The 25363-nt window shown below is 43.9% G+C and overlaps 2 protein-coding genes across 7 annotated transcripts in view; one reads left to right on the forward strand and one right to left on the reverse strand.

Annotated features, from left to right (window-relative positions):
- Positions 1-17049, reverse strand: part of HSPA12A (heat shock protein family A (Hsp70) member 12A) — a 182865-nt gene extending 165816 nt beyond the window's left edge. For 2 of the 5 annotated variants that reach the window (XM_050803960.1, XM_050803957.1), the window contains exons 1-2: positions 16898-17030; positions 1684-1771 (exon numbers count right to left, since the gene is read on the reverse strand). In XM_050803960.1, the coding sequence (XP_050659917.1) occupies positions 1684-1771; positions 16898-16900 (91 nt within the window). In that variant the 5' untranslated portion in view covers positions 16901-17030. Of the gene's footprint in view, positions 1-1683; positions 1772-1944; positions 2005-16897 lie in introns of all 5 variants that reach the window. The other 3 variants (XM_050803958.1, XM_050803961.1, XM_050803962.1) reach the window with 3 other exon arrangements.
- Positions 16464-25363, forward strand: part of ENO4 (enolase 4) — a 33767-nt gene continuing 24867 nt past the window's right edge. For both annotated transcript variants that reach the window (XM_050803969.1, XM_050803970.1), the window contains exons 1-3: positions 16464-17063; positions 22607-22735; positions 23795-23985. In XM_050803969.1, the coding sequence (XP_050659926.1) occupies positions 16899-17063; positions 22607-22735; positions 23795-23985 (485 nt within the window). In that variant the 5' untranslated portion in view covers positions 16464-16898. The remainder of the gene's footprint in view (positions 17064-22606; positions 22736-23794; positions 23986-25363) is intronic.

Raw genomic sequence — 25363 nt, forward strand, 5'->3', positions numbered from 1 at the left:
ACCGTCATCCCTGCAGGAACTGCCAGTTCGTCAGATCCAAATCCTGGACACAGATGTCCTGTCATTGCCATAGGACTGCTTCTTTGTGTGGTAGCTGCTGCAGTCTGGGGGAGCTGAGAATTAATGGTATTTTGCTTAAGTCGTTAAAAACAAAACAAAACAAAACAACAAGATAATCATGTCAACCCATAACGTGGAACTACAATTTAGCAAGCATTTTATGGTCAACGGAGAAGCTCAAAGAACATGATAGAAAGAGTTAAGGCAAGCATGAAAAAGAGCAAAATCTCAACCAATCACTCTTTGTTTCTCAGACAATAATTTTTCTCCTGAAAAACCAATTCAGATCAATAAATTTATTTATTGAGGACCTACTATGTGACAGGTACTGTCGACCCCAATGAATACTACAGAATTTGTTTTCACTACAGTCTTTTATTCTTTCCAATATTTAAAGCATTGATCGGGATGCTTTCATGGTTTTCTCCTTAACCAATTTTATTATTATGTCTTCAGAAGTGTAACACTTTCAGGACTACGTAGTTTTCTGCATTTTTGTTCATTTTTGTTTTGTTTTGTTTTGTTCTTACTGTTGTTTTTCACCTAAAGCATTCCCTTTCTTTTCCTACTCTCTGATTTTTATGGAGGAAAAAAAGTCTAGCATCTGGGGTCTGAGACCACTTGAAACGTCTGGGCTGGGGATTGCTAATGGCCTCCCAGAGATAACCCAAATTGCTGATTTAGCGAAGCCCATTCTTGACCTTGACACAAGACAAGACAGGCAAAGGGGAAGGACTTGGGAGGCCGCAGTAAAAGAAAAAGGATCATAGAAGCGCTCAGATCTCGCCAGGCCCCTCCCCCATTCAGCAAACACCTGGCTGAGTTGGAAAACATGACCAGCCCAACCTTCCTATTGGCTGCAATTGAAGCTGTCAGTTCTCGGCTTGTCACCGGTTGCACTGGGAGGCCCCAGGCAGCCACAAGAGCCCTAATTAGGCAGAAATGACACTTCTACAACTGACCTGCCAGGACCTTTGGCAAACCATTTAACATCATTAGTTAACATGTTTTAAAAGTGTGAATGTAAATGAACAGCCAGTGGCTTTCAATGGAGTTTGTCGGTGGCATCTCCCCCTCCCTTTCTCAGTCTTTCTCTTTTTACATGAATAGTCCACTTGTTTTCTCCAGAATTGGAGGGAGGCACCGAAGAAGAAGGAGGAAGAGGACCAGTCCTCTGAGAGGAGAGACATGTTAAGGCAAAAACAAGCCCAGAAGAGCGAGAGGCCATCTCTTCCTGCCTTTGTATGGGCCCTCACAGAGCCAATCTCCCAGGGCCACCAGAGCAGGGCAGGAAGATAGCAGGAGGCCGGCAGGCTAGACGGATGCTAGGTGCATGATCTGTGCGTGTGAGTGTGGCCAGTGACGATTCTCGGCTTTGGATAGGTGGGAAACGAATTTGTTTTCTGACTCAAGGGTGCCTCTGAAATTCTCTCAAACCTCTTCCCACTTCCCGGTGTTCTGAACAAGCAGGTTTTGCAGCAGTGGTTTGGCAAACATCTTACATGTGCAGAAGTTTCAACGTCCCAGTTTTAAACGTACCTAGTCCCTCTCGAGAGGAATGAGGTCTGGGGTAGTTATTTCAGGGGCCAGTTTGATACTTACACACATTAGTTCATTTCCTACCTGAAGCGGCTATTTCCCACCTTGAATCACACTTCATTTTGTTCTTTGCTTTACACCCACAGAATCCGTACACGCCAACACTCTCCATCTGTAGGAGGGGGGAAAGAGTTGCACTGTGAAAATGTCGCTTTGTTTCCATGTCGCTCTTAAGTCGCGTACTCGTGCTGGTTGACAGTTTGAAGAGGCAGTACCCCGCAGGAGGGAAGCAAAGATTTAGGTGGGCACAGAGGAGCTGGGTCCCTGGCAGGCCTGTGCACTTACCACCTACTTGTTGTGTGGCCTTGGGCAAGGTGCTTAGCCCTGAGTCTCAGATGTTTTCATCTGCAAGACAGAGATAATACCTTACTACATCAAGAAAGAAAAAAATAGATGGAAAATCACAAAAACCAGGAAGCGCTATGTGCACGTCAGGAGTCATGGAGAGACAAGAGCTGCCAAAACTGAGGAACCAGGCCCGGTTCTCTCTCTATTTACCTTGGAGAGATGACACTGAGACTCTGTCCTCTGGTTCCCCAAGGCAAACTTGACGGAGCCAATATACCACCAGCCCATCCCAGGGTACTCCCCGTCCTCTCCTTCCACTCCTGCTTATTCTTAAAAGGGCTGTAGATATTACAAACACAAGCGCCTGGATGTAAAACAGATTCCCAGAACCCACAGTTACATTAGCTGTTCATTCCCTCTGCTGGGTCCTAAACAGTACAAGGGGAAAAGCATGTCTTGTTCATCTGTGGATTTCTAGAAGCCCTGCGAACACTGGTGGGTACACAGTAGATGCACAACACATGTTTACTACTTGGAATGCAAGAATTCAGCATCCACACACGTGCCGAAAGCAGTCAGGAGTGTGTATTTGACAAAGGTAGCACAGATCCTAAATTTGGAGAGCTTTACTCATCCCTGAATTAAAGATGAGTAAAATCAAGCAGGCGGTGTGTGGTGGAGAATGCCTGTGAGTAGTCACGAGAGAGGAGCGAAAGAAAACAATCTTAGTTTGGGGCAGAAAGAGAGTGAAAATGCTGGAAAATGTCCTTAATAACAGTAAATGGGGAAAGAGAAAACGACTCATCATGATGAGGCATTTAGTGCTTTTAAGCTAAATACCTCAGCATATTAAGCAAATAGAGAAAAGCCAGCTAGAAGATGTCAGCAAATTGAACCGAACAGTGCTCAGAAAGCCCATAGGAGGTGTGTTTTTGACCCCTTTTCCCATCACATGCCTGGGCCCAGGCTGGTTGTTTAGTGTTGCCTCTCCTCTCCAGCTGCGGAGCTTATTGAAAAGCTCTTGCTCCCTGCCTGGTTTTGGCACATTTTCTGCAGGTGCCTCCTACTGCGGCCACAATGGGCTGCTAGGGAGGTTTAGACCTGTCAACAGCTACAGGGGAGGGGGTGGCAGTGGTGGAGGGAGCGCAGTCATTGTCTTAAAGGGCCAGTGACATTGTGTGCCGCCACGGAGCCTGCAGCACTGGCACCTGCTAATGAGATGAACCCTTTCTCCCACTCTCTTTCTCTCTTTAATGATTTAACTAGATCGCTTTGGTTCCTTTCTGGAAGGGGAATTGCTCCATTGATCATATAAAGTAATTGCCTGTAAAACATTGCTCTGCAACAACTACTACTTCCCTGGCTGAAAATGTCACAGCAATTGAAAAGCTCTTAGCCCCATTCGAGAATGAGGTTGCAGAAGAGAACAGTCTTTGCATACATCCCCAAGTATGTGTGTGTTCCTGGAGTTACAAATTTTTGGTGTGACTGGTGGATTTTTAAGACAGAGAATTTCTTCCCTGCTGTACGGTATGATTTTTGTGTGAGATTGTGGTAAACTAACCAAACACACACAGACACACACACACACTCCTTCAACCCTAAAATTACATCTATACATCCAGAGAAAGAAATTCTTTTCTTCATCACCCATGCCATTCTTCTCCGAGAGACCATGAATTTGGAGGGGCACCCATTAGGTCCAGTGTGATTTGGGGAAGGGTCTTCCTTACAGAAGTAGACACTATCTTTATCTAGGAGGTAGCAGGGGCCTTGGTTTGGGAAGGAGGAATTGATGCCTTAATTGTTTAGGATTTGCTGATTTTTCAGACCTGTCACTTGGCGGCGGCAGTGACACACTGTGGGAACGGGGACCACACACTGAAGGAGTTTTCATAAATAGCTTTATTAAATAGTCATTGCCACACCAATGTGAAGGAGTAATTCACCTGGGGATAAATCTCTTTGTCACAGGCATGAACCTGCCAACAAAATAAAAACTGTTAGTGATGGTTTCATTTTCCTCCGACAGGTGAAAGCGTAAGTTTATATCTAAATCGGAAAGAAACCTTTTTCTATTCAGTTGGTGGGAAGGGCCACTTACGACATGCCATGTTGCCCGCTACCAATCTGGGAACAAAGCTCAGGTGAATCACCTGTCATCAGGATAAGCCATGGATATGGTTCTTCTAGCTGATGAAGTAAAGGCAGTAGACATGCCTATTACTGCACTTTTATAAAAAGGCAAAAACATCTGCCCACTTACTGACAAAGAGCAGAGAACTGAGCTACAAAACAAGACCATTTATGGCAATAAATCTGAAAAAGCTGTAGAACTTTGTGCAGCTAAACCCTCTGAAAGGTCATGGTACAACTTCCATAGCTGAACATATGTGCAGTATTTTTTTTCTTAGAATTTAGGGACTGGGGATTTTAGATTTTAAAATATTTTAATACTATCAGAAAATACATGATATCCAGCTAGGGCAATAACACATACTATACCAAAATACACTGTATATAATAAAAGGTATTTTCCTACCGATAATATTTTTATCTACCTATTTAGTAAAAAGAATGCAAAAAAAATTCTTTAAATCTAAGCTCATTAAATAAACCGATTCCCGAATATGAAGAATCATGTTGACAGTCTTTTAACCAGGAATTTAAATGTGTTTCTATTTGCTCATACTGATAGGGTTTTTTAAAAAAATTTTTGTCTGTAAAGTGACACATATAATTAGATGTTTAATTTAATAATATAGAACTAAATAAAATATGAAACTAATAACCCCAAAAGTTCTGCCTGGGCTCTGAGTCCCTTAAGGAAAAACAAAGATTTATACACTGTGATGGGAAATAGAGAGTAAGTGGCAAATTACGCCACATGACAATTTCTAGTAGCTTTGCCTATTTGATCGGTGGTCAAGGCAGAGGAAAGGGGGTTGAATTAAGCCCCTGCATCCAAGAGAACAGCTTGGACTATTGAGGCTGGAAACAGAAACCCCATTCGTACAGAGAAGCACAGCAAGCCAGGGTGTGATGGGAAGGCCCGGGAGGTGGCGTTCTGCGTGGGAGGGAGGTGGGGGTGGCAGGCCTGCTGCTGGTCCTCAGGCTGAGTGTCCTCTGCATGAACTCCCAGAGTGAGAGTGTGCGTGGACAGTTTTAACACCATTTCACCATATTTCTGGAGGGGGGAAAAAACAGAACATTTGAAGTGGAGAAAAACAAGCCAAACAAACACATCATCAGTGGAATGAATGTCAAATCTGACAGCAGCCACAGGACTGCTTTCACTTCTGCATGCCCCTTTTTGGTTTATTTGTACATGATGCAAGAAGCCTGCCTAGAATTCCAAAGTTCAGAGGCAACAAAACTATGCTTTACATCTTATTCTTCACATGGATCTCCATTGCACATTTTAAACCATCTGACTTCACAAGGTACAATTTAATCTTTAGTTAAGTTTGTCTTAACTTCATATAAAAGAGGGTTTATAAAGATGCTGGGGCTTGCATTCAAAAACTAAAAGACTGCATTTTTTTAAATGTTGCCTTATTCCTCTGTCAAGGCACAGCCGGTTAAATGCACAGAGAGATGAGAATTATAACCCGGGCTAAAATGTGATTGTTCTGAGCAGTAACTGCTAAATTCTTCATAATTCAGTTTTCTCAACTTATTTCTGTAGTGAGAGCCACACGCACTTCAGCCTGAGCACCTTAGGTGCTTAGTAAATCCATGTGTTTACATTTGTCAATATGTATTTCATCCACCAAAAGTTAACACACAGAAGTGTAAAGGTCCTTTATACTTTAATAAAAAGTTAACAGTCAGGCCAGTGGGTAACAGGACCTGTTGAAATGTTTGTATTCAATACATAAGGTGAACATACTTTCACAGTTGGAAAGTGACATCAATCTGAACTTTGTTTTATAGCTCCTGAATTAATATAGAACTACTGGCTAAGGAAAGAAACAGATTTTAGTATTTTATGCCTTTGTGGAATGCACAAGATCATGCTAAAGGAACATTTCAACCGCAGTGTTTAGGATCAAGTCAGACATTACTGAAGCTACGTGAGCACAGCCTTCACTCCCCTCCCCAACGAAGAGCCTGGCTCTACTTTGCTGTTTCCTACAATGTTCTTAGAATTACGTGCTGCAAAGTTTCCCCAAAAGTAAAAACACAACACCCCCACCCCCCCCCCCCCCCCCCCCCCCCCCCCCCCCCCCCCCCCCCCCCCCCCCCCCCCCACCCCCCCCCCCCCCCCCCCCCCCCCCCCCCCCCCCCCCCCCCCCCCCCCCCCCCCCCCCCCCCCCCCCCCCCCCCCCCCCCCCCCCCCCCCCCCCCCCCCCCCCCCCCCCCCCCCCCCCCCCCCCCCCCCCCCCCCCCCCCCCCCCCCCCCCCCCCCCCCCCCCCCCCCCCCCCCCCCCCCCCCCCCCCCCCCCCCCCCCCCCCCCCCCCCCCCCCCCCCCCCCCCCCCCCCCCCCCCCCCCCCCCCCACACCCCCCCCCCCCCCCCCACCCCCCCCCCCCCCCCCCCCCCCCCCCCCCCCCCCCCCCACCCCCCCCCCCCCCCCCCCCCCCCCCCCCCCCCCCCCCCCCCCCCCCCCCCCCCCCCCCCCCCCCCCCCCCCCCCCCCCCCCCCCCCCCCCCCCCCCCCCCCCCCCCCCCCCCCCCCCCCCCCCCCCCCCCCCCCCCCCCCCCCCCCCCCCCCCCCCCCCCCCCCCCCCCCCCCCCCCCCCCCCCCCCCCCCCACCCCCCCACCCCCCCACCACAACACACACACACACCCCCCACACAACACACCCACACACACAACACACACCAACCCCCCCCCCCCCAAAACCCAACACACAAAGCACTAAGTAGCCAAAGGAGTCTTCCCATACCCTTGTTTTTCTCAGTTTGAGGGATCACAGCTCCATTCCTCCAATAATATCCATCCAAAGTCACAGCTTATTTAAAAATACCCCATTGAAAGAGATGCACTTTAGTAATCAACACAAGTATGACTGATTCCAAAGGACTTCGTAGATGCCTACTGTAAAAAAAAAAAAAAAAAAAAAAAAAACCCGCTAAAATCTCACCGACACATTTTGTCAAAAATAGATGAGACAGGACGGCATGACGTGTATAATCTTAAAGTCCCAATTTGGAAGCAAGGTGGGTCTATCATAAACATAGTAATCATATGGACTGATCCCGATGTGGTGGCTGAGCCTTAACCCCAGAGGGTACAGACGTGTGTGCAATGTTTGATGTACCAGCCAGGGTCTAGTTTTGTGCCAAGGTTAGTGCCTTTTTTTTTCCTTAGTATTGGGGCTTAAAAGAATGCGAAAAGTCCAAGGCATGCCCCTAGTGAATTGGGGTTGAACTCAAGACAGCATACATACGGACGGGAAAGTCAGTTCTTTTTAGTTAAAATCAAAACACATGGTGATTTTTTTTTGTTGTTCTCATATAATATATAATATTTGGAGATAAAGTCATTGCAAATACAAATTAAAAAGAGTTCCTGTTTTGAGTTCATTTTGACTGCATATCCTGTTTTGCAGATTTATAATTATCTCTGAAAAAGAGAACTAATTTTCCAACATTCGGTTTACAAGTATACAAAAATTACTAATTGAACAGATATTTTTTTCTTGCAATTATTAATTTCTTAGTTTAGAATTTAAAATGGCTGTGTTTTCAGTAAACTAATAAATGATGATATACAGGAAAACATTTATTCTAAAGCTATACATTGATAAATATACATTTTATTTATTTCAAATATTCTTTAAAATAAAAGTTATAGCCCTTTGTTTTTACCCTAAAAAAACAGAGTCTTTGATTTTGTATTTGATTCCATATTCTCAAAATCAGCACAGAAACTGTATTTTTCCTATCAGCTTAGCTATAAAAAAAAGAAAGCATTCATGATTAGGCAACCAAAGTTCAGGTCAGATCCACAGTTAATAGGAATCTCAACAAGTGTTGGCTGAGAATAACTTTACATCAAAAAGAAATTTGGCACTAGTTCCCTCAAACAGGAACTCTGCTTTTAACATGTTAGAGGCAGGAAAATTCTTTAGGAGGTACAGAGATCTAAGCTTAATTCAGATGGAATTCCTGCCTTGTGAGTATCTATCTTCTCCATTTTCAAGTTTCCTGAAAGTTTTTAAGACTAGAGTACAAATATTTGGTTGTGACCTTTGGTTAGGATGACTACCTAGGATTGCTCAGTGATGTTTTAAATCAATCAGTTTTTCATAGATCAACTCCAATTTTCACAACAGTCTAACAGTAGCTGTTGAACAAGTGCAGCTCCCTCAGGGCACTTTGATAGCTCCGGTAAGGGCAGTGGAACAGAGTGAAGCCTGAGTTACTCACGCTGCTTTCCTTGTCCGTATCTCTAGGCACACACACATACACACAAATGGGGGTGAGGGCAGACACCCAGATACTTCTAATCCATACTTCGCTTTTGCCTCAATTATTTATTTCAAGTGAAAGTAATTTCATACAATATTCTCCTAATACACACAACTCTTTATTCCATTCTGAGTACAACTGTGTGTTAGATACTCCCGCACGTTCCTATTCTTTCCTATCCCCCAACTGTAGCAGTTAAAATTGTAGCTCAGGCCAAGGACAAACATCATTAATAACATAATAAAAGCATTTCCATTTTAGAAATCATATTTCAGTCTTTGATCTTTACTAAACTTTTCTCCTTCAAGTATTAATAGAAACGTTTTTCTGACAAACAGATGCCGATCATTGGCAGTTTTATTTCTGTAATCTCTACTTAAGGTGTTGAATGCACAATCACGAAATATAATAATTATATTATTTAATTAAAAACAGGATTAATCATACATTATCCCTTGTCAGTATTCAACACAATTCAATGTATTTTTTAACATCTGGTAGAGAAATTTAATCTAACACATTTGAGATTCATACACATACATCACCTTAAATAATTTTGGAAGTACATAGGGCTTCAATTATAATAATTTATAGATGTTTGTCATATACGAAAGAGAAGCAGTTAAATCAATACTGATAAATTTGCCTAAAATTATTTTATTTGCTAAAAAAATACTGAGAATTTATTCCTCCAAAACACAGTTCTTTGAAAAACAGTTCTCATTCTTCATTTGTGACTGCTATTTTTTTTTTTAATACTCAAAGAACTGTGGTTCTAAAACTTCCTTAGGACAAAATAGCTGCCAACTCTAAAAGACAAAATTATGGCAGAAAAAGAGAAACCACCACCATAATGACAAAAAAAAAATTCTACACTTCGCCAATAATTAATGTAAAGTCAAGTGCTAAGTTGTCAAACTTTATTTTTTTAATTCCCCAAATAATTTTTGAAGGTTTAACATTACCATAAGATTCATAACCAGGCCTGTAGAAATCATCAGTTATAAGGCAGAGGCAGTCTTTTGATTTGCTAACAACGAACAGATAATTCCTCTTAAGCAGATTAACTTAAAGTACATTTTCAAGGAAGTTAAAATCCCCTTCAATCAGGTTCTCAAATTTAATTACAAAAGTCAAACAATTTATTAATACTCATTCAAGTGCAGCCACAAAACAGGCACAGAACTCTCAGGGGCCAGGAAACAAATCCAATCGATATTTACAAGAGTCACAGAGAAAACATTTTTTTTGCCATAACTTGATAAAACATCTAACTGGTCCTCTTAACTAGGATTCTTCCTTCTCTCTTCTTTGCTGCCCCCTATGTGGAAAATACATTTAACATTTTCTTCACTCACAATAAGTATAATCATACTGTTTATTTTGCTATTTTTATATTAATAAAAGAAGTACAGATTAGAAAACCTGGCCTTTTAAAGGTATTTTATATGTATTCCTTTTGCTTTATTAGCCCTGTAGATACGTTACAAAAATACCTTTAAGCTGTAGCTACTTCTATAAAGTTAAAAAAATTATCTATTTAAAAATGGCAAAAGAGCTTGCTTAAAGAGTTTTGTTTGTTTGTTTTTGAGATGGAGTCTTGCTCTGTCGCCCAGGCACAATCTTGGCTCACTACAACCTCTGCCTCCCGGGTTCAAGCGATTCTCCTGCCTCACCCTCCCAAGTAGCTGGGATTACAGGCACCCGCCACTGCGCCCAGCTAATTTTTGTGTTTTTAATAAAGTCGAGGTTTCACCATCTTGTCCAGGCTGGTCTCAAACTCCTGACCCCATGATCCACCTGCCTCAACCTCCCAAAGTGTTGAGATTACAGGTGTGAGCCACCGCGCCCAGCCAGAGTTTCTATGGTCGATCTTTTCCTTTTCTCTTTACTATATGAACTCACTGAATAATTGCCCTACTTCCAATTTCATTCTGCCCATATAGAAATTGTGTGTCTATTCCCTGAAAAATACTAATTAAACTGCCAGAGGTAGCATCTCCAACAGTATCTTTTGGTCTTCAGTGTCAAAGGCCTCTGAACAAATGATCAGAAGGCTCAATCTAAAATAAATCTAAAATAGCCTTTGTCAGGATGCTAGCTTTGAACACTCACATTATGACTATGGCTCCCGCTTTCTATTTATCTGGGAAGCAAGAGAGAAACAACACAACTTTACAATCTTGCATGAATGCTAAAGGATAAATTAAAAGTGATAAATCACCAGGAGGCATAATCACCTCAAGAGTTCACTGATACTGTTTTTAAAAGGGGCTCCCTTTTAATTCAGTTCAGTCTGGATTCCAGTGTAAAGTTAAATAAAGGTTTTCAGACAAATACTGCAAAACTGCTAAAATACTACATTTTCCTTTTCCTTCATCTCCTTGGTCATGACACCACCATTTACTATGTGTTAGCCACAGCAGAAGGAATTTCGCATGGATTTTTAAATGTCATTTCCTAGCAATACTATGAAATTAAAAGTATTAGTCAGTGAGGAAATGGGCTCAGAAAGGTCAAGTAATTTGTAAAAGGTCACATGAGTGGGAACTGGAAGAACCAGGGTTTGAACTCAGGAGCTTTGATTTCCTAGGCCTTGTTGGCTTTATGCATCAACAGATCATTCCTGGGGGAAGCCTTCGTCATTCACTTTCTGACCTAATCCATGGAGAAATCTTTTGGAGCAGTGGTTTGCAACCTTGGCTGCATATTAATTATCATATATTTTTAAAATATATACATATGGGCCCCACCCTCTGGAGATTCCAATTTAATAGGTCTGGGATAGGGCCCAATCATCAGTATCATTCAATACTGTAGCAATGATTAAAATAAACAATACATCTCCGCACGGTGCTTAAATTCTAATGGTGCTTAGATTCTAGTAGAAGCCAATAGAATCTCCAGGTGATTCTAATGTGTGGCTCAGCCTGAGAACCAATGATCAAGACACCACTTATTGAGAGTTCTTTCTTCAAGACCTCCAAGTAAGCAACTCAACTGGCTCCTCCAAAGAGGATGGACAAGAGTCTAGCAACAGCCAGCATAAGACAGTGGAACCTGAGAGAGTTCCAGCCGTGAGAGGCAGTGGAGCACAACGGGAAATATATGGGCACTGGTGTCAGCTAGACCTGGACTCAAATTCCATCTCCTCTATTTATTAACTGTGTGACCTTGGGCCAATCACTTACCTTTGGTGGCTGTTCTGCAGATGCAATGAAATGATGTAAGTAAACCTCCAGGCATATAAAAATGCCCAATCAAAGGTAGTTGCAACTGTTGTTTTGGCTGGTTTTGTTATTGCTATTATAGTGGTAATGACTACTGCCAGCAGACATCAATAAAGAAAAAAAAAACAAATTTTAAAGGCTTCCCTCATTTATTAGCCAAATATTTCCTACTTTTATTACTTACCATTTAATTTACAGCTATTTATATTTGCAATTAGCTTGGTAATCATATTTCTTACTCATGACAACTGGGTGAGGATGGTTAACATCATTATTCCCATTTGCTAGATGAGGCATCTTATTTATTTACTATGCCAGATGACTGAGTGAAGATAGTTAACATTAACATTATTATTCCCATTTTCTAGATGAGGAAAAGGCAACATCTTCCATCTACTCTCTGTAGTTTCTATGATCCTATGATTAAAGGCACCTGCAGTCATGTTCATTAGTTCCCTATGAAAAATGATATTCAACATAGATGTCAAGTGTAGGAAAGAAGAATTAACAAGCACTTGATAGCAACCCCAAAATAACATCTAAATAATCACTCATGAACATCAAATTCACCGCAAACAAGTTCCAATTTAAATAAAGGTGTTGGACAGGATTAGGGAAAAATGAACAAATACGTCTTCTTTATCTACCTTCATTTAAGGGAAATGTCTGACGTAGCTTAGAAATTCTTTTTGAAACACAGACGGAAGAACTGTTAACTTCCTCTATGAAGGGTCTTCAGTTAGTAGGTTGCAAAAGATTGTGTCCTGATATTTTATCTTAAATTAGGGCTACAAAGTAGGAGAGATCCAAGATGGAAAGACCCAGTTCAGGGGTTCTCTAAAAAGGCCACCAGGAAGCTCGTGGACTCTGTGCAAAGGCCCATCACTCCAAAGACACCAAATACTCTCCCAACACTGAATAATGGCTTGCCCATAAATGTATCCCCTTTCATATGCATGAAATTTCCATGAATAAAAATATAAATGCCTCTAGAAACACTGCTGAATTTACAGTTATTATATATAACCACTATTGCATTGTGGAGAGGGGCTGAATTTTGTTATTGTTGTTAAAAGGAGACTTCATATTCGAAAAGCTTAGGAAACTCTACTCCAGTCCAAACATCTCTTTTTACTGACGTAGGTGGATCTTAGGGGCAGCTGGGACTCCAACGTAGGTTTTTTCATTCCCAGACAAATGTTTCTTGTCGCACACCATACATGCCTTCCAGTGCAGTTACAGACTCATGGGACGTTTACAGTCATGACTATATCCTCTCTCTAATATCATTTCCTCTTTCTAAAGCAGGAGAGTACAGTCCTACCCTCTCTCCGTGGATATGTTCCAGGAACTTTCTAAATCTCCTGAGCCTCTTCTTCCCCCTTTCTTCCCTCCCATCCTCAGTTTGGTAAGTTTAGGGTTAGCAATACACTCAACCCTTCTCAAGCTCAGATGCTCTTGAAGTGCCCTTTGACATTCAGTCTCAATATGAAATGGAAATACAATCACCGAGGTACTAAAACAAAGAATGTGTAAAGTATGTATAAAATCTGCATATATATGAGTGTATTTATAGCTAAAACCCCACAAATATTTCCTAATACCTATGAAAAATAAGAAAGTGGAATACTCATGAATAATCATTTTATTTACCTGGATCTGTCAATACCAATGGGCTGTTAATAAACCCTTTGCACATCGACTTGTCAAAATGCTTTCACATTTATGATTTCCCTTTCTCCTGATGACTCACTCTGATATAAGTGCTGCTGGAGTGTCACTGGAACTGAAATTCCATGAAGAGAAGGAATTTATTTTATTCACTGTTCTTACTCCAGTGCCTAGAATAGCGTCTGGCACGTGGTGGGCATTCAATATTTGGTGACTGAGTGAATGACAGAAGCTGACCAGGATGGTAGTTTCTATTTGTTGATTGATTTTTTGACTTCTTCTTTGAGAAAATTAAATGAGTCTATAGGGGAATAATTGAGTTCCTAAAAATTTATTCTTAAAGTCTTCATCCTCTTGTAACTTTAACATTCTTCCCTCAAATATTATTAACGTAATTTTTCTTTTTTCTTTTTCTTTTTTTTTTTTTTTTTTTTTTTTGTTGAGATGGAGTCCCGCCCTGTCACCCAGGCTGGAGTGCAGTGGCACAATCTCAGCTCACTGCAGCTTCCGACTCCCAGGTTCAAGCAATTCTCCTGCCTCAGCCTCCCGAGTAGATGGGACTACAGGCACGCGCTGCCATGCCCAGCTAATTTTTCTATTTTTAGTAGAGACGGGTTTTCACCATGTTGGCCAAGATGGTCTTGATCTCCCGACCTCGTGATCTGCCTGCCTCGGTCTCCCAAAGTGCTGGGATTACAGGTGTGAGGCCACCACGCCCGGCCTTGTTAATGTAATTTTTCAAGGTTATATAAAGTAATTCATTCATTACAGGAAAATCAGATACTATCAATATATGGAAAGATGAAAATAAAAGGTCCTGGTGATCCCATCACCTTGGAACAACACAATTAACATGCTGATGTGTATCTTTTCGACTTTTTTCTATGCAGTTCTACAAACACAAACACATACATATGAAACGTTCCCAAAAGTCTCTGCCCTAGACTTTGTGATTTTGGTTTTTTCCTTCTTCTCTAAACCCCTTTTCCTGACATAGCTCCTTGCCTTCCTTTTATGTCCTAAATCCATTCCTTCCCCAATATTTAGATCCTATTTCAAAACGATTTTCCCCCCTTTGCCCTCCAAAGGATTCGTCTGTTCTTACAACTTTGAACTCTATGTGGATGTTGTCTATCGGATCTTCAGTCCTCCCTTTTCTCTGGGACACTAGTGCTACTCAAGCTCTACACATCTAACGCCCAATGCATCATGTTGCCTCCTTCAAAACCAGATGATGCACTGATCCTATTTCCATTAACTACCACAGAATTCTACAAGGTATCCTCAATAGCCATCTTTGCTTCCCCAACCCCACCACATCCAACTAGTGAAAGCCTTTTACATCGCTCCTTCCTATTCTCTCTCACTCATCAATTCCCATGGTTGCCATCAGTGTTTAGGCCCTTGCACATATACTATTTTCTGCCTCTGTCTCGTTTTCTGTATAACAAAAACCCATCAATGCTACCCACTGCTTCAAGTTAACTTCCTAAAATCCCACTCATTTCTTGCCCTTCCTAAATTCAGAAATTTGTGGTTGCTTCCTTCTCTTACAAAATGGGATTCCAGCGTCTTTGTAATCTCACCTCAAGCTACTTTTCCACCCTATTTCTCATTATTCCTGAAAAGAAACCCTTTGCTCCAGTCAGGTTGGTGTACTTATTATTCACCCACCTCCAAAACATCTGACTGTCAGTTAAGTACTTATTAACCGTTTATTATGGGTAAAACCCATTCAATCATTCAACAAATATTTAATGACTAGCTATTCCATCAGGTAATGTAATAATACTGCAGACACAGTGGTGAACAAGACAGATCAAGTCGCTGTCCTCCTGGAACTGAGGCAAAAGGGTGATGGGGGAGACTCTTAAGACATGGTGGTCCCAGCCCAGGATACTCGCAATCTTCCATTGAAATGTCAAATGAATCAAGACATCCTGAGGGCTGAACTTTGCAGTCCAGGTTGCAAATGGGGAAAGACTTCAGAAGGAAGGGCTGGCTGGAGTGAGAGCTGGATTGTGGACATGGCTTCTCTGATGTGGGACTCAACCCGGGCACTCAAGGATGAGCACAGGAGAGAAGCAGGTGCCTTCCTTCCAGGGGTGTATGAGGAAAGGCAAAAAGGTGGAATGGAAACAACAGCAATAGTGTCAGCTTATTTTGCATAAGGGTTCACTCAACACCTATTCAGAGCACATCCTCTGCCCTTGCAGGGCCCCAGGCTCCGTGGTGGATGTGAAGGTAACACAGACTCAGATCCTACTGTCAGGGGATTTCCATCTAGCAAGGAGAGAAGGCAGGTTCATGATGGTCTATCACACACAGACAGTGAGATGTTCCATAGAGAGCAGAGAGAACACGGAGGAAGTTTGGAAGGTGCACGTTTGGGTTTGTATTAACAGTACTTACAGCATCACATTTTTATGCATCTGCACCCACACGTGCATGTATTAAAAATAACTGTGTTTCAAAGTGCTTTCTCACTCACTTCCTCGTTTTGTACTAAGTGACTTGGGAATCAGGCAGAGTAGGTAAGATGATGTTTTCCAGAGGGGGCAAAGTGTGGCACAGATCTTGTAACTGATCTGCTTGGGTAGGGAACATAAACAGGCGCGAGTAGAACAAGAACACCCTGTCCGTCGCCGCCCACTCCCGCAGCAGAGGAAGTATCTAGAACTGAGGACGCACACTAAGTTCTGTAATCGCATGACACCTGGCAGGTACAATGAAGCCAGGAAGGCACTTCGGATTGAAAAGGGCAGGACGTAGACAGCATTCTAGAGAGGGAACGTGAGCCAAGACCATTCCCCCATTTCCGTTTTACCTCCCCAAGTCCTGCCTGAATCATCCCCCACCCTTAGGTCTGCCCAAACCACAACAATCCCTTAGGGTTCGCCCCAAATATTTTCAACCCACACTGGTTTTTTTCATTCCATTGATTTCACCCCTACTAATATCCCAGGGAAGGGCGAGTGGCCGTTTCTCTTCTGGACATCATAGCAGGCTCGGCCAGCACACGGCTCGGCTCAGAGCAGGTAGTTAATAAACATGAGCAGAATGAAAGAATTCCTGAGATCGCCACAGCTCAGTAAGGATGCCCTGAGCCCCTACATCCCTCCCCCAACAGAGTGGGCCTGCCTGGCACGGGCGGCCTTAGCAACCCGGAGGAGCTCACTAACCGCGGAAAGCACAGGGGCACGTAGGGAGAGCGGGGTGGCCCAAGACGCTGGGCCACTGGGAGCCCAGCGCGCGACCCCAGCTGGAAGTCGGAGCTAAGGTTGCAGCGCTCCGGCAAAACGCGCTAGACGAGGTCGTTAAAAGATTTCCCCCTCTGGAAAATCGCCAGGGAAAAGTGGTGAAAAAGGAAGCCGGGAGGGCCCTAGTCTCGGGAGTCTATGAGGAGCCCAACCCCCGGACCTAATCCCGCAGGGAGAAGAGCGAGGTAAGCTAGCGCAGAAGCCAAGCCATTCCAGCTCCAAGGAAAGGGAGCGGTTTTTGCCGCAGGAAGAACCTAGGTCTGGAAGCCTCGCGAGATCTGGGGGTCGGGATCACGTTGCGTTGCCTAGCGACAGCAAGGACGCTCGTGGGACCCCCGGCTAAACCCCGCTGTAGCCTTAAATCTCCTACCATGGGGGAAGAAGGCGGCGGCGGCAGCTGTGGGACCACTAGGGAGCTGCAGAAGCTGAAGCAGCAGGCGATGGAGTACTACCGGGAGAACGACGTTCCGCGCAGGCTGGAAGAGCTGCTCAACTCCACCTTCTACCTCCAGCCTGCCGACGTCTACGGGCACCTGGTAGGGACCTGGGACAGGCGCTCTCCTCCCGCCAACCCCGCTCCCCCCGCCCCGCGCTGCGGCAACGGCTTGCGCCTGCGCCTCAGAATCTAGCATGCGTGCCGCCGGGGCCCTGGTCCTGCGTGTGCGGAGGAGACTCTGGGAGGGAAGGAGCGGGAAGGACACCGGGGGGTGAAGGCATCTCCGCAGAGAAAGTGGTGGAAAGGAGGCAACTGGAGGAAAGGGGGCTTTAGGCGGATTTGAGCTGCAGCGACAGCCCAGGGCCTGTCAGGCTTCCTCGCTACCTAAGGGGCCTCTCCGTTTGTGGGCCGGGCCACCGCCCATGCCTGCCAATTGTCATTTTTAACAGACCTTAATGCCCTCAGCTCAGCTTACCGACCTTGAGCAGCTCCTCTTTGACCACGGGATGAACACCTTGACCACAGGATGAACACAAGTTTGCTACAATTTGGCCTCAGCCTATTCTGGGGCCTCATCCTACTGGCTCCCCTGCCAGGATGCCCGTTAATATCTGACCCGCCCCGCCCTGAACTCCAAAATTCAGACCAAATCCTTGCCCACGTGGCCCTGGACCAACTGTCCTATAGGGTTCCTACAGCATTTCCTTCGTGTATTGTAGTCCATTGAGGCAGCCTCCCTAGGCAGCCTGTGAGCCCCTGCTGGGCTCAGGGGCCTTTTCTTACCACCTTCCGCGTCTCTGCCCAGCCGTGAGGTCTGGCACATAGCTTAGCGTTAAGCAGTGAGCAGTTGAAACAGACGTTGTCTGCCCTCCAGATCTGTAAGTAGTAAGGAAGGCAGTGTGTTTGGGGCCCCTAGGAGTTTGCACTATGGCAAGGGAAAGCAAGGAGGCAATGTGAACACCAAGCAGAATGAATCCTATGAAGAAACAGATGTGCTGTCAGGGTGCAAAACCACGTCGTGTTGAGGCAGTTGATACAAAGGATGTTCTGCGGATGACTTTTTCCCACTCATGGCCTATACTATCAAAGGGGAGGGGTGTGGGGTTTACCGAGCCCCTTGTGCTGCGTGCTATAACTCACTTAATCCTTAGTACAACTGCGACGAGGTAAAAATGATGATTCCCATTTTACAAATGAAGAACCTGTGGCCAGTGCAATTTAAATGATTTTCCCAAAGGACATAGTGACAGAAGAAAAAAAATCAAACCATGTTTTTGTCCCTATACCCAGCAGAGTGTATGGCACACAGTGAATGCTGAGAAACTATCTGCAGGATGAATGAGTGAATGCTTGACTCTCATTCCATCCTCTTCCTACTATCTGTTGCTAGAGGAATTATTGAACACAGTCTATTCTAACGTCCTCATTTTACAGGGACACCAAGCCTTTGTCTCACAGCTACTTAGTGCACAAGCTAGGACTAAAAATATGAACTCTTGTTCCCCAGTGTAATGTTCTCATTCTATTAGGCAGCCAGGATATTCGTTTGTACAGCTCTCTGGGAATTTATATCTTAGTTTGGAACAAAAGTCACTAATACATAAAATAATTGGAGCAAAAGATAAGGAGATAGATGACTGTGTGCTAGATTGAGGGACAGATCCCTATATGCCTATTAAAGGAATTCAGGGATGGAAAAGATCCTTGGAGGCTGTATATCCAGGAAAGCTGTGGCTTGGACTTTGAGGGATGTTCAGGAATTGCAGGGGCAAAAAAGCAAACTCCTTGAACCCAGGAGTTGGAGGTTGCAGTGAGCCGAGACTGCACCACCACCAGTGCACTCCAGCCTGGGCAACAGAGCGAGACTCTGTCTCAAAAAAGAAAAAGCAATCTCCTTTTCCTTTTCTTAGTGACTGCCCTAGTTTTGGCTGTGCTTACTCGCACCTCGTCTCTCCCTCTATCTAGTTCATCCTGCAGAGTGCTGCCAGAGCAGCGTCCTAACGTGCAAGTCTGACCACAGTTCTCTTCCTCAGAACCTCCTGTAGCTTTCCCCTGCTTGCTGGCCTTCATGTGTATGGTTCACAGTGCTCAGCCCCTCTCTCTGGTAACAGGCGCATCTCCCACTCCCTGTCCTCCTCCTCTACACCAAATCACTGACTGCTCCCTAAAGCCAGAAGTTTCCTACCTCCCTCCCCTTTGTCCCATTCCCTGTCCCTGAAGTATCTGCTCACCACATTTCCCCCTTGACTGCCACTGAAACACTATACCTCCTCCAGTGTTCAGCTCCAATGTCATTTCTTCTGTCCCTCTCCGACATTGCTATGGCTTGGCTCTATCCCCACCCAAATCTCATCTTGAATTGTACTTCTCATAATCCCCACATGTGGGGAGGGACCCGGTGGGAGGTAAGTAAGTTATGGGGATGGTTGCTCTCATGCTGTTCTCGTGATAGTGAGTTCTTATGAGAGCTGATGGTTTTATAAGGGGCTTGCCCCCTTCACTTTGCACTTCTCCTTCTGGCCCTCATGTGAAGAAACATGTGTTTGCTTCTCCCTCCACCATGATTGTAAGTTTCCTGAGGCCTCCTCAGCTGTGTGAAACTGTGAGTCAATTAAACTTATGCTTTCCTTTATAAATTACCCAGTCTCAGGCAGTCCTTGATAGCAGTGTGAGAACAAACTAAGACAGACATATTAGAGGAATTCACACATGGTAAAGATCCTTGTAGGCAGTAACAATACAATTTATTCCGTTATCATAAAACTGAATGCTTGAGAGAGTTTTGGATTGGGAATGTGGCAGATCTGGTTTTGATTCTTATCTCTGCCACTTCCTCACTGTGATAGAGTTACATTGATGGTCCTCCAAGGAACTACACTTCCAGTGTGAACACCTTTCTGTAAGTCCCTCCCACACTGACTCTGGACTTGGCTATGTCACTTACTTTGATCAATAGGACCTTGACAAGCACGATACAAACAGAGAGTTGGTAAGTGCTATATTGAAGCTTGTCCTCTTGGAAGCTAGTCATCGTGCTGTGAGGATGTCCCAATTACCCTACTGGAAAGAGAGAGGTTGTGCAGAGAAAGACCCTGGCAGATACGAGACCCCTCAGGATATCCTGTGAGAAAGACAGATGCCCAGCCAACCCCTCACTGTGCCAGCCATCCCAGCTACGGCACTGGACATTGAGTGAAAACAGCTTGGATATGCTGGCTCCTGTCAAGCCTTCAGATGATTACATCTGCATAACGGACTCCAGAGAAGCCCAGCAAAAGAATTTCCCAGTTGAAGCCCCACCCAGATTACAGGATCATGAGCAAGTTAATGGTTTAAACCGCTAAGGTTTGGGGTGGTCTGTTACAAAGCAGTAGATAATGAAAACATTGGCTAAGTGATCTTGGACAGTTAATTTTTGTGAAACTCAGTCTGCCCATCTGTGGGATGGAGATGACATCACATAGCTTAGAGAGTTGAATGTAATGACATAATGTATATATAGTGCCCAGGGATGTCACTGACATTTATTAATTTATACAAGATTTAATTTATAGAATCCTATGTATGTCAGGCTCTGTGGTTTGTGATATAGTGATAAAGAAGTCACTCTTTCAGGGCACAGATTAATTACTTTAAAAATGTTAGTTCCCTTCCTCTCCTAACACAACGTGTGGCACATTATAGGTGCTTGGTGCTTGTTAAATTGAACTCACTATAACACAGAGAGTATAAGCTAAATAACATTTTTGCTCTCCTGATTCTAAATTCATTTAGGCACTTACTCTGTAACATACAAACCACCAGTTTAAAAATTCATGGATAGCTTAAAAATGAGTTCTTGCTTACTACTTCTGGGGCCCCACCTCTGAACTGACATGTCGCTGTGGGTATTAGATGACCTGTTGTCCAGGTTGAAGTCACTGGATTTTGAACTGAAAGATAGGAGAACTGGTCTGCTAAATGAAAGCAAAGCCCAATCCTATCTGGTAATCAAGAGAGCAATAAAGGTGTGCCTTCGCCTTCCCTCCTTCCAGTCTCTCCTAGCTCCTGCTCCTCTGCACAGAAACACCATCCTGAGCCTTTTCTTGCAGGCTCCTTGAGTGGGCTTTCTATCTCAGCTTCTCTTTCTTCAGTCTCTTTCTTGGATCACTTCCAAATGGCTTCTGCTTTTCCACCTCAATGAAACTGCAATTACGAAGGCTCCCAACAAGCCTCTTTGAACACATAGGACTCTGCATGAGCTGATAGTAAGATACAACCATTGCATTAAGTCTTCACCACTAAAATATCACATGCCTTGCTGGGAGGAATAAAAATGAGCCCATGTGCTGGGCACAGTGGTTCACGCCTGTAATCCCAGCATTTTGGGAGGCTGAGGCGGGCGGATCACGAGGTCAGGAGCTTGAAACTAGCCTGGCCAACATGTTGAAACCCCTTCTCTACTAAAAATACAAAAAACTAGCCGGCCGTTGTGGTGCACACCTGTAATCCCAGCTACTTGGAAGGCTGAGTCAGGAGAATCGCTTGAACCCAAGAGGCAGAGGTTGTGGTGAGCAGAGATCATGCCATCGTACTCCAGCCTGGGTGACACAGTGAGACTCTTGTCTTGAAAAAAAAAAAATCAGCCCATGTCAGGTTTCTTAAATTTGAATGCATCATGGTGTTCTAGAGACCAGTTGGTTTCTATATCTTGAAACAAGGGGGCTGGGCACAGTGGCTGACGCTGTAATCCCAGCCCTTTGGAAGGCTGAGGTGGAAGGATTGCTTGAGGCCAGGAGTTTGAGACCAGCCTGAGCAACATAGTAAGATCCTGTATCTACAAAAAATAAAAATTAGCCAGGTGTGGTGTCGTGTGCCTGCGGTCTCAGCTACTCGGGAGGCTGAGGTGGGAGAATCGCTTGAGCCTGGGAAGTTGAGGCTGCAGTGAGCCATGATCGTGCCACCGCACCCCAGCCTGGCTGACAGAGTAAGACCCTGTCTCAAAAAAAAAGAAAGAAACAAACAAACAAGAGGGATAGCTTAGTCAACTGAATTGACTCTAAGAAGGCCTGCTAGCCTGTAATCCCAGCACTTTGGGAGGCCAAGGTGGGCGGATCACGAGGTCAAGAGAACGAGACTATCCTGGCCAACATGGTGAAACCCCATCTCTACTAAAAATACAAAAATTAGCTGGGTGTGGTGGCACGCGCCTGTAGTCCCTGCTACTCGGGAGACTGAGGCAGGAGAACTGCTTGAACCTTGGAGGTGGAGGTTGCAGCAAGCCGAGATCGTGCCACTGCACTCCAGCCTGGCAACAGAGTGAGACCGTCTCTGTTGAAGAAGGCTGGCTAATCAGTGACACAGGGCCTTTTAATTAAGAAATGTATGCAAGTTTCTGTTGAGAGTTCAACATACACCAAATTGCCCCATATACCAGAGACTCAAGAGTGGCCTGAATCTGTATCTCAGTAGGTGAGGGCAGGGCAGTTCTCACAGAACTGCTAGTCTAATCCTGGCATCAGGAAGAACACTCATGGAGAGGTGTGGTAAAACAAGAGTCAATGTGAATGACTTTTTGAAGATAAATTAGATGTGGTATTGTGACTTTTTTCCCCAAGCACCCACTTGAACCAGCTGATTTTTGTTCTTTTGTGTGTGTTGAAGGCAAACTGCTTTTCTAAACTTGCAAAGCCTCCCACCATATGCAAAATAGTGGGGAAAGACGTACTGGATGGACTAGGGCTTCCAACCTTGCAAGTGGACATATTCTGCACTATTCAAAACTTTCCTAAGGTATGAGGCAGTTTCAGTGTGTTCTTTAATGTACTGGCCCCACTGCATGTATTAGCAACTCTTGTCTAAACTGTAGAAAATTAACGTTTTGAAATTAAGTATTTGTGAAATATATGTATATTTCATAGGTAGTCATGTAAGCATGAATCATACCGTCAACCATGATGGCTTTATTATGTTTAAGTGTAATTTTGATACAGACATGACATGCTAACCTGAGGATGATCCAACATGGAGAAAGGTACTGAGGCAAAAATAGTTTTGTTTTGTTTTGTTTTTTGTTTTTGAGATGGAGTTTCACTCTTATTGCCCAGGCTGGAGTGCAATGGCACGATCTCGGGTCACCACAACCTCTGCCTCCCGGGTTCAAGTGATTCTCCTGCCTCAGCGTCCCGAGTAGCTGGGATTACAGGCATCCATCACCATGCCTGGCTAATTTTGTATTTTTAGTAGAGATGTGGTTTCTCCATGTTGGTCAGACTGGTCTCGAACTCCCGACCTCAGGTGATCTGCCCGCCTCGGCCTCCCAGAAGTACTGGGATTACAGGCGTGAGCCACTGCACCTGACCAAAATGGTTTTTAAATTCTGACATTACTCATGTGATAGGTTCTATAAATCTACATGTAGATTTATAGATTAGTCTATTTACCTGGATATTTATAGATGTTAGACTGACCTAAATAAAGAAAATAATTTACTTTAATAGTTTTAACAATTCATTTTAATTCACTTTGCTACATATTTGTTAGAAATAATTTTTGCTATAGTCTCTGGTAGGAGAAGAATAATGAGTAAATCTGCATTTTTGTTGTTATTTATTAGAAAGGTAGTGATAAAAATGAAGTTCGGCGTAGGGTTTTTCTAAGGGTATTTTAAGTGTTCTATGAAGCTGATTTCCACAGTGTTTCAATAGCTATAAAAATATCTCAAAGAAAATTATATATTCTCATTCTCCCCTTGAAATTGGTGGTAAAATTTCGTGCATGTTAAAAGCTGGATTAATTTCCTCTTTCTGGGAGAGGTAGGGAAAGTGTTGAATACATTTCTGTGATTTTCAGAACATATGTTCTGTGGTAATCTCGACTCACTTTGAAGTCCATGAGAACGCTCTGCCCGAGCTGGCTGAAGCGGAGGAGGCAGAGAGGGCCAGCGCGGTCAGCACCGCCGTGCAGTGGGTCAACAGCACCATTACGCACGAGCTCCAGGGGATGGCACCCTCTGATCAGGCAGAGGTGGATCACCTCCTCAGGTACAGTTTCCACTTTGAAATATAAACATCAAGAACAAATATACGTCCATTATCTTTCCATTTCACCTGCCGATTAAATGGGTCTGTCAAATCTATAGCATTGGGAAGTCAGTTTACAAAGCATATGTGAAAGCAGCAACATTTAGCATAAAGTTTGTTTTTCTCCTGAAAACCCTGTAATTAACACCTTACTGTGTAATGCTACATAGGGCTTTTTGGTCTCTTTTCATGTATAGAGCTGTCCTAAGACTTAGTAAAAAGCTTCTCAGAAAAAGAATCTGATTGTGAATCCAGAGGATGCCCTTTTCCTTCTCCCCACCCGTCACATGCCACCTATGAGCTTCTCATATCCTTTTATTTAGTCACAAGAGCTGACACTTACATTCTGTCCTCCAGCCACAACTGAGTCTCCCATGCTTTGCCCATAGGTTGATTCAAACGCGCTAACAAGGAAGCGTTTACTAGGGCTATGGAAATGTTCTTCATTGCCCAACCAAGTAATGGGTTAGAATCACTTTTCTGTTTGTGCAGGTCCAATGCCACAACCCCTTGGCCAACAGAAGGTCAATTGGATTCTCTTTTCTTAAGCTTTGTCATTTACTTAATTGTGTATAACATTTTCGTTTGCTTCAGAGTAAGATAATGACCTTTGTAAAAGAAACTTTTTTTTTTTTTTTTTTTTTTTTTTTGAGATGGAGTCTTCCCCTGTCACCCAGGCTGGAGTGCAGTGGCATGATCTCGGCTGATGGCAATCTCCACCTCCCAGGTTCAAGCGATTCTCCTGCCTCAGCCTCTGAGTAGCTGGAATTACAGGTGCTTGCCACCATGCCCAGCTCATTTTTGTATTTTTAGTAGAGATGGGTTTTTAACCACGTTGGCCAGGCTGGTCAAGAACTCCTGACCTCAAGTGATCCACCCGCCTCGGCCTCCCAAAGTGCTGGGATTAGAGGCGTGAGCCACCGCGCCAGGCCAAGAAACTTTTTTGAATAGTTTTTGGTTTGCTTGGAGTTTCTGAATGCTATTCCTCTATTCCTTTTTTTTTTTTTTTTCCGTCATGTGCTATTATCATTTTCTTAGTTTATTATTTTTTTTCTCAAGCTCTCAGTTACATCTTATATTTTATTACACTCTTTTTTTTTCCTGGCATTTTCCCTCCCCAAATCACCCATCTGGACTGGTTCTTCTGTAGACCACCTACAGAGATGCCATAAAACTTCATTGTTCTCCTGTTTCTGGATCCCACATTCTTTTCTTTCATGATTTGCTGGATTGTATCCTTTAAAAGTAAGGATGAGAAAGGGTATATGGGATGTAAAGTTTCTTAGTTATTTTATGTGTGGGAATGTCGATACTTTGCCCCCAAGGTTGATAGTTTAGC

This window comes from Macaca thibetana, chromosome 9 (genome assembly GCF_024542745.1).
Source record: "Macaca thibetana thibetana isolate TM-01 chromosome 9, ASM2454274v1, whole genome shotgun sequence".
Taxonomy (NCBI): Eukaryota; Metazoa; Chordata; class Mammalia; order Primates; family Cercopithecidae; genus Macaca; species Macaca thibetana.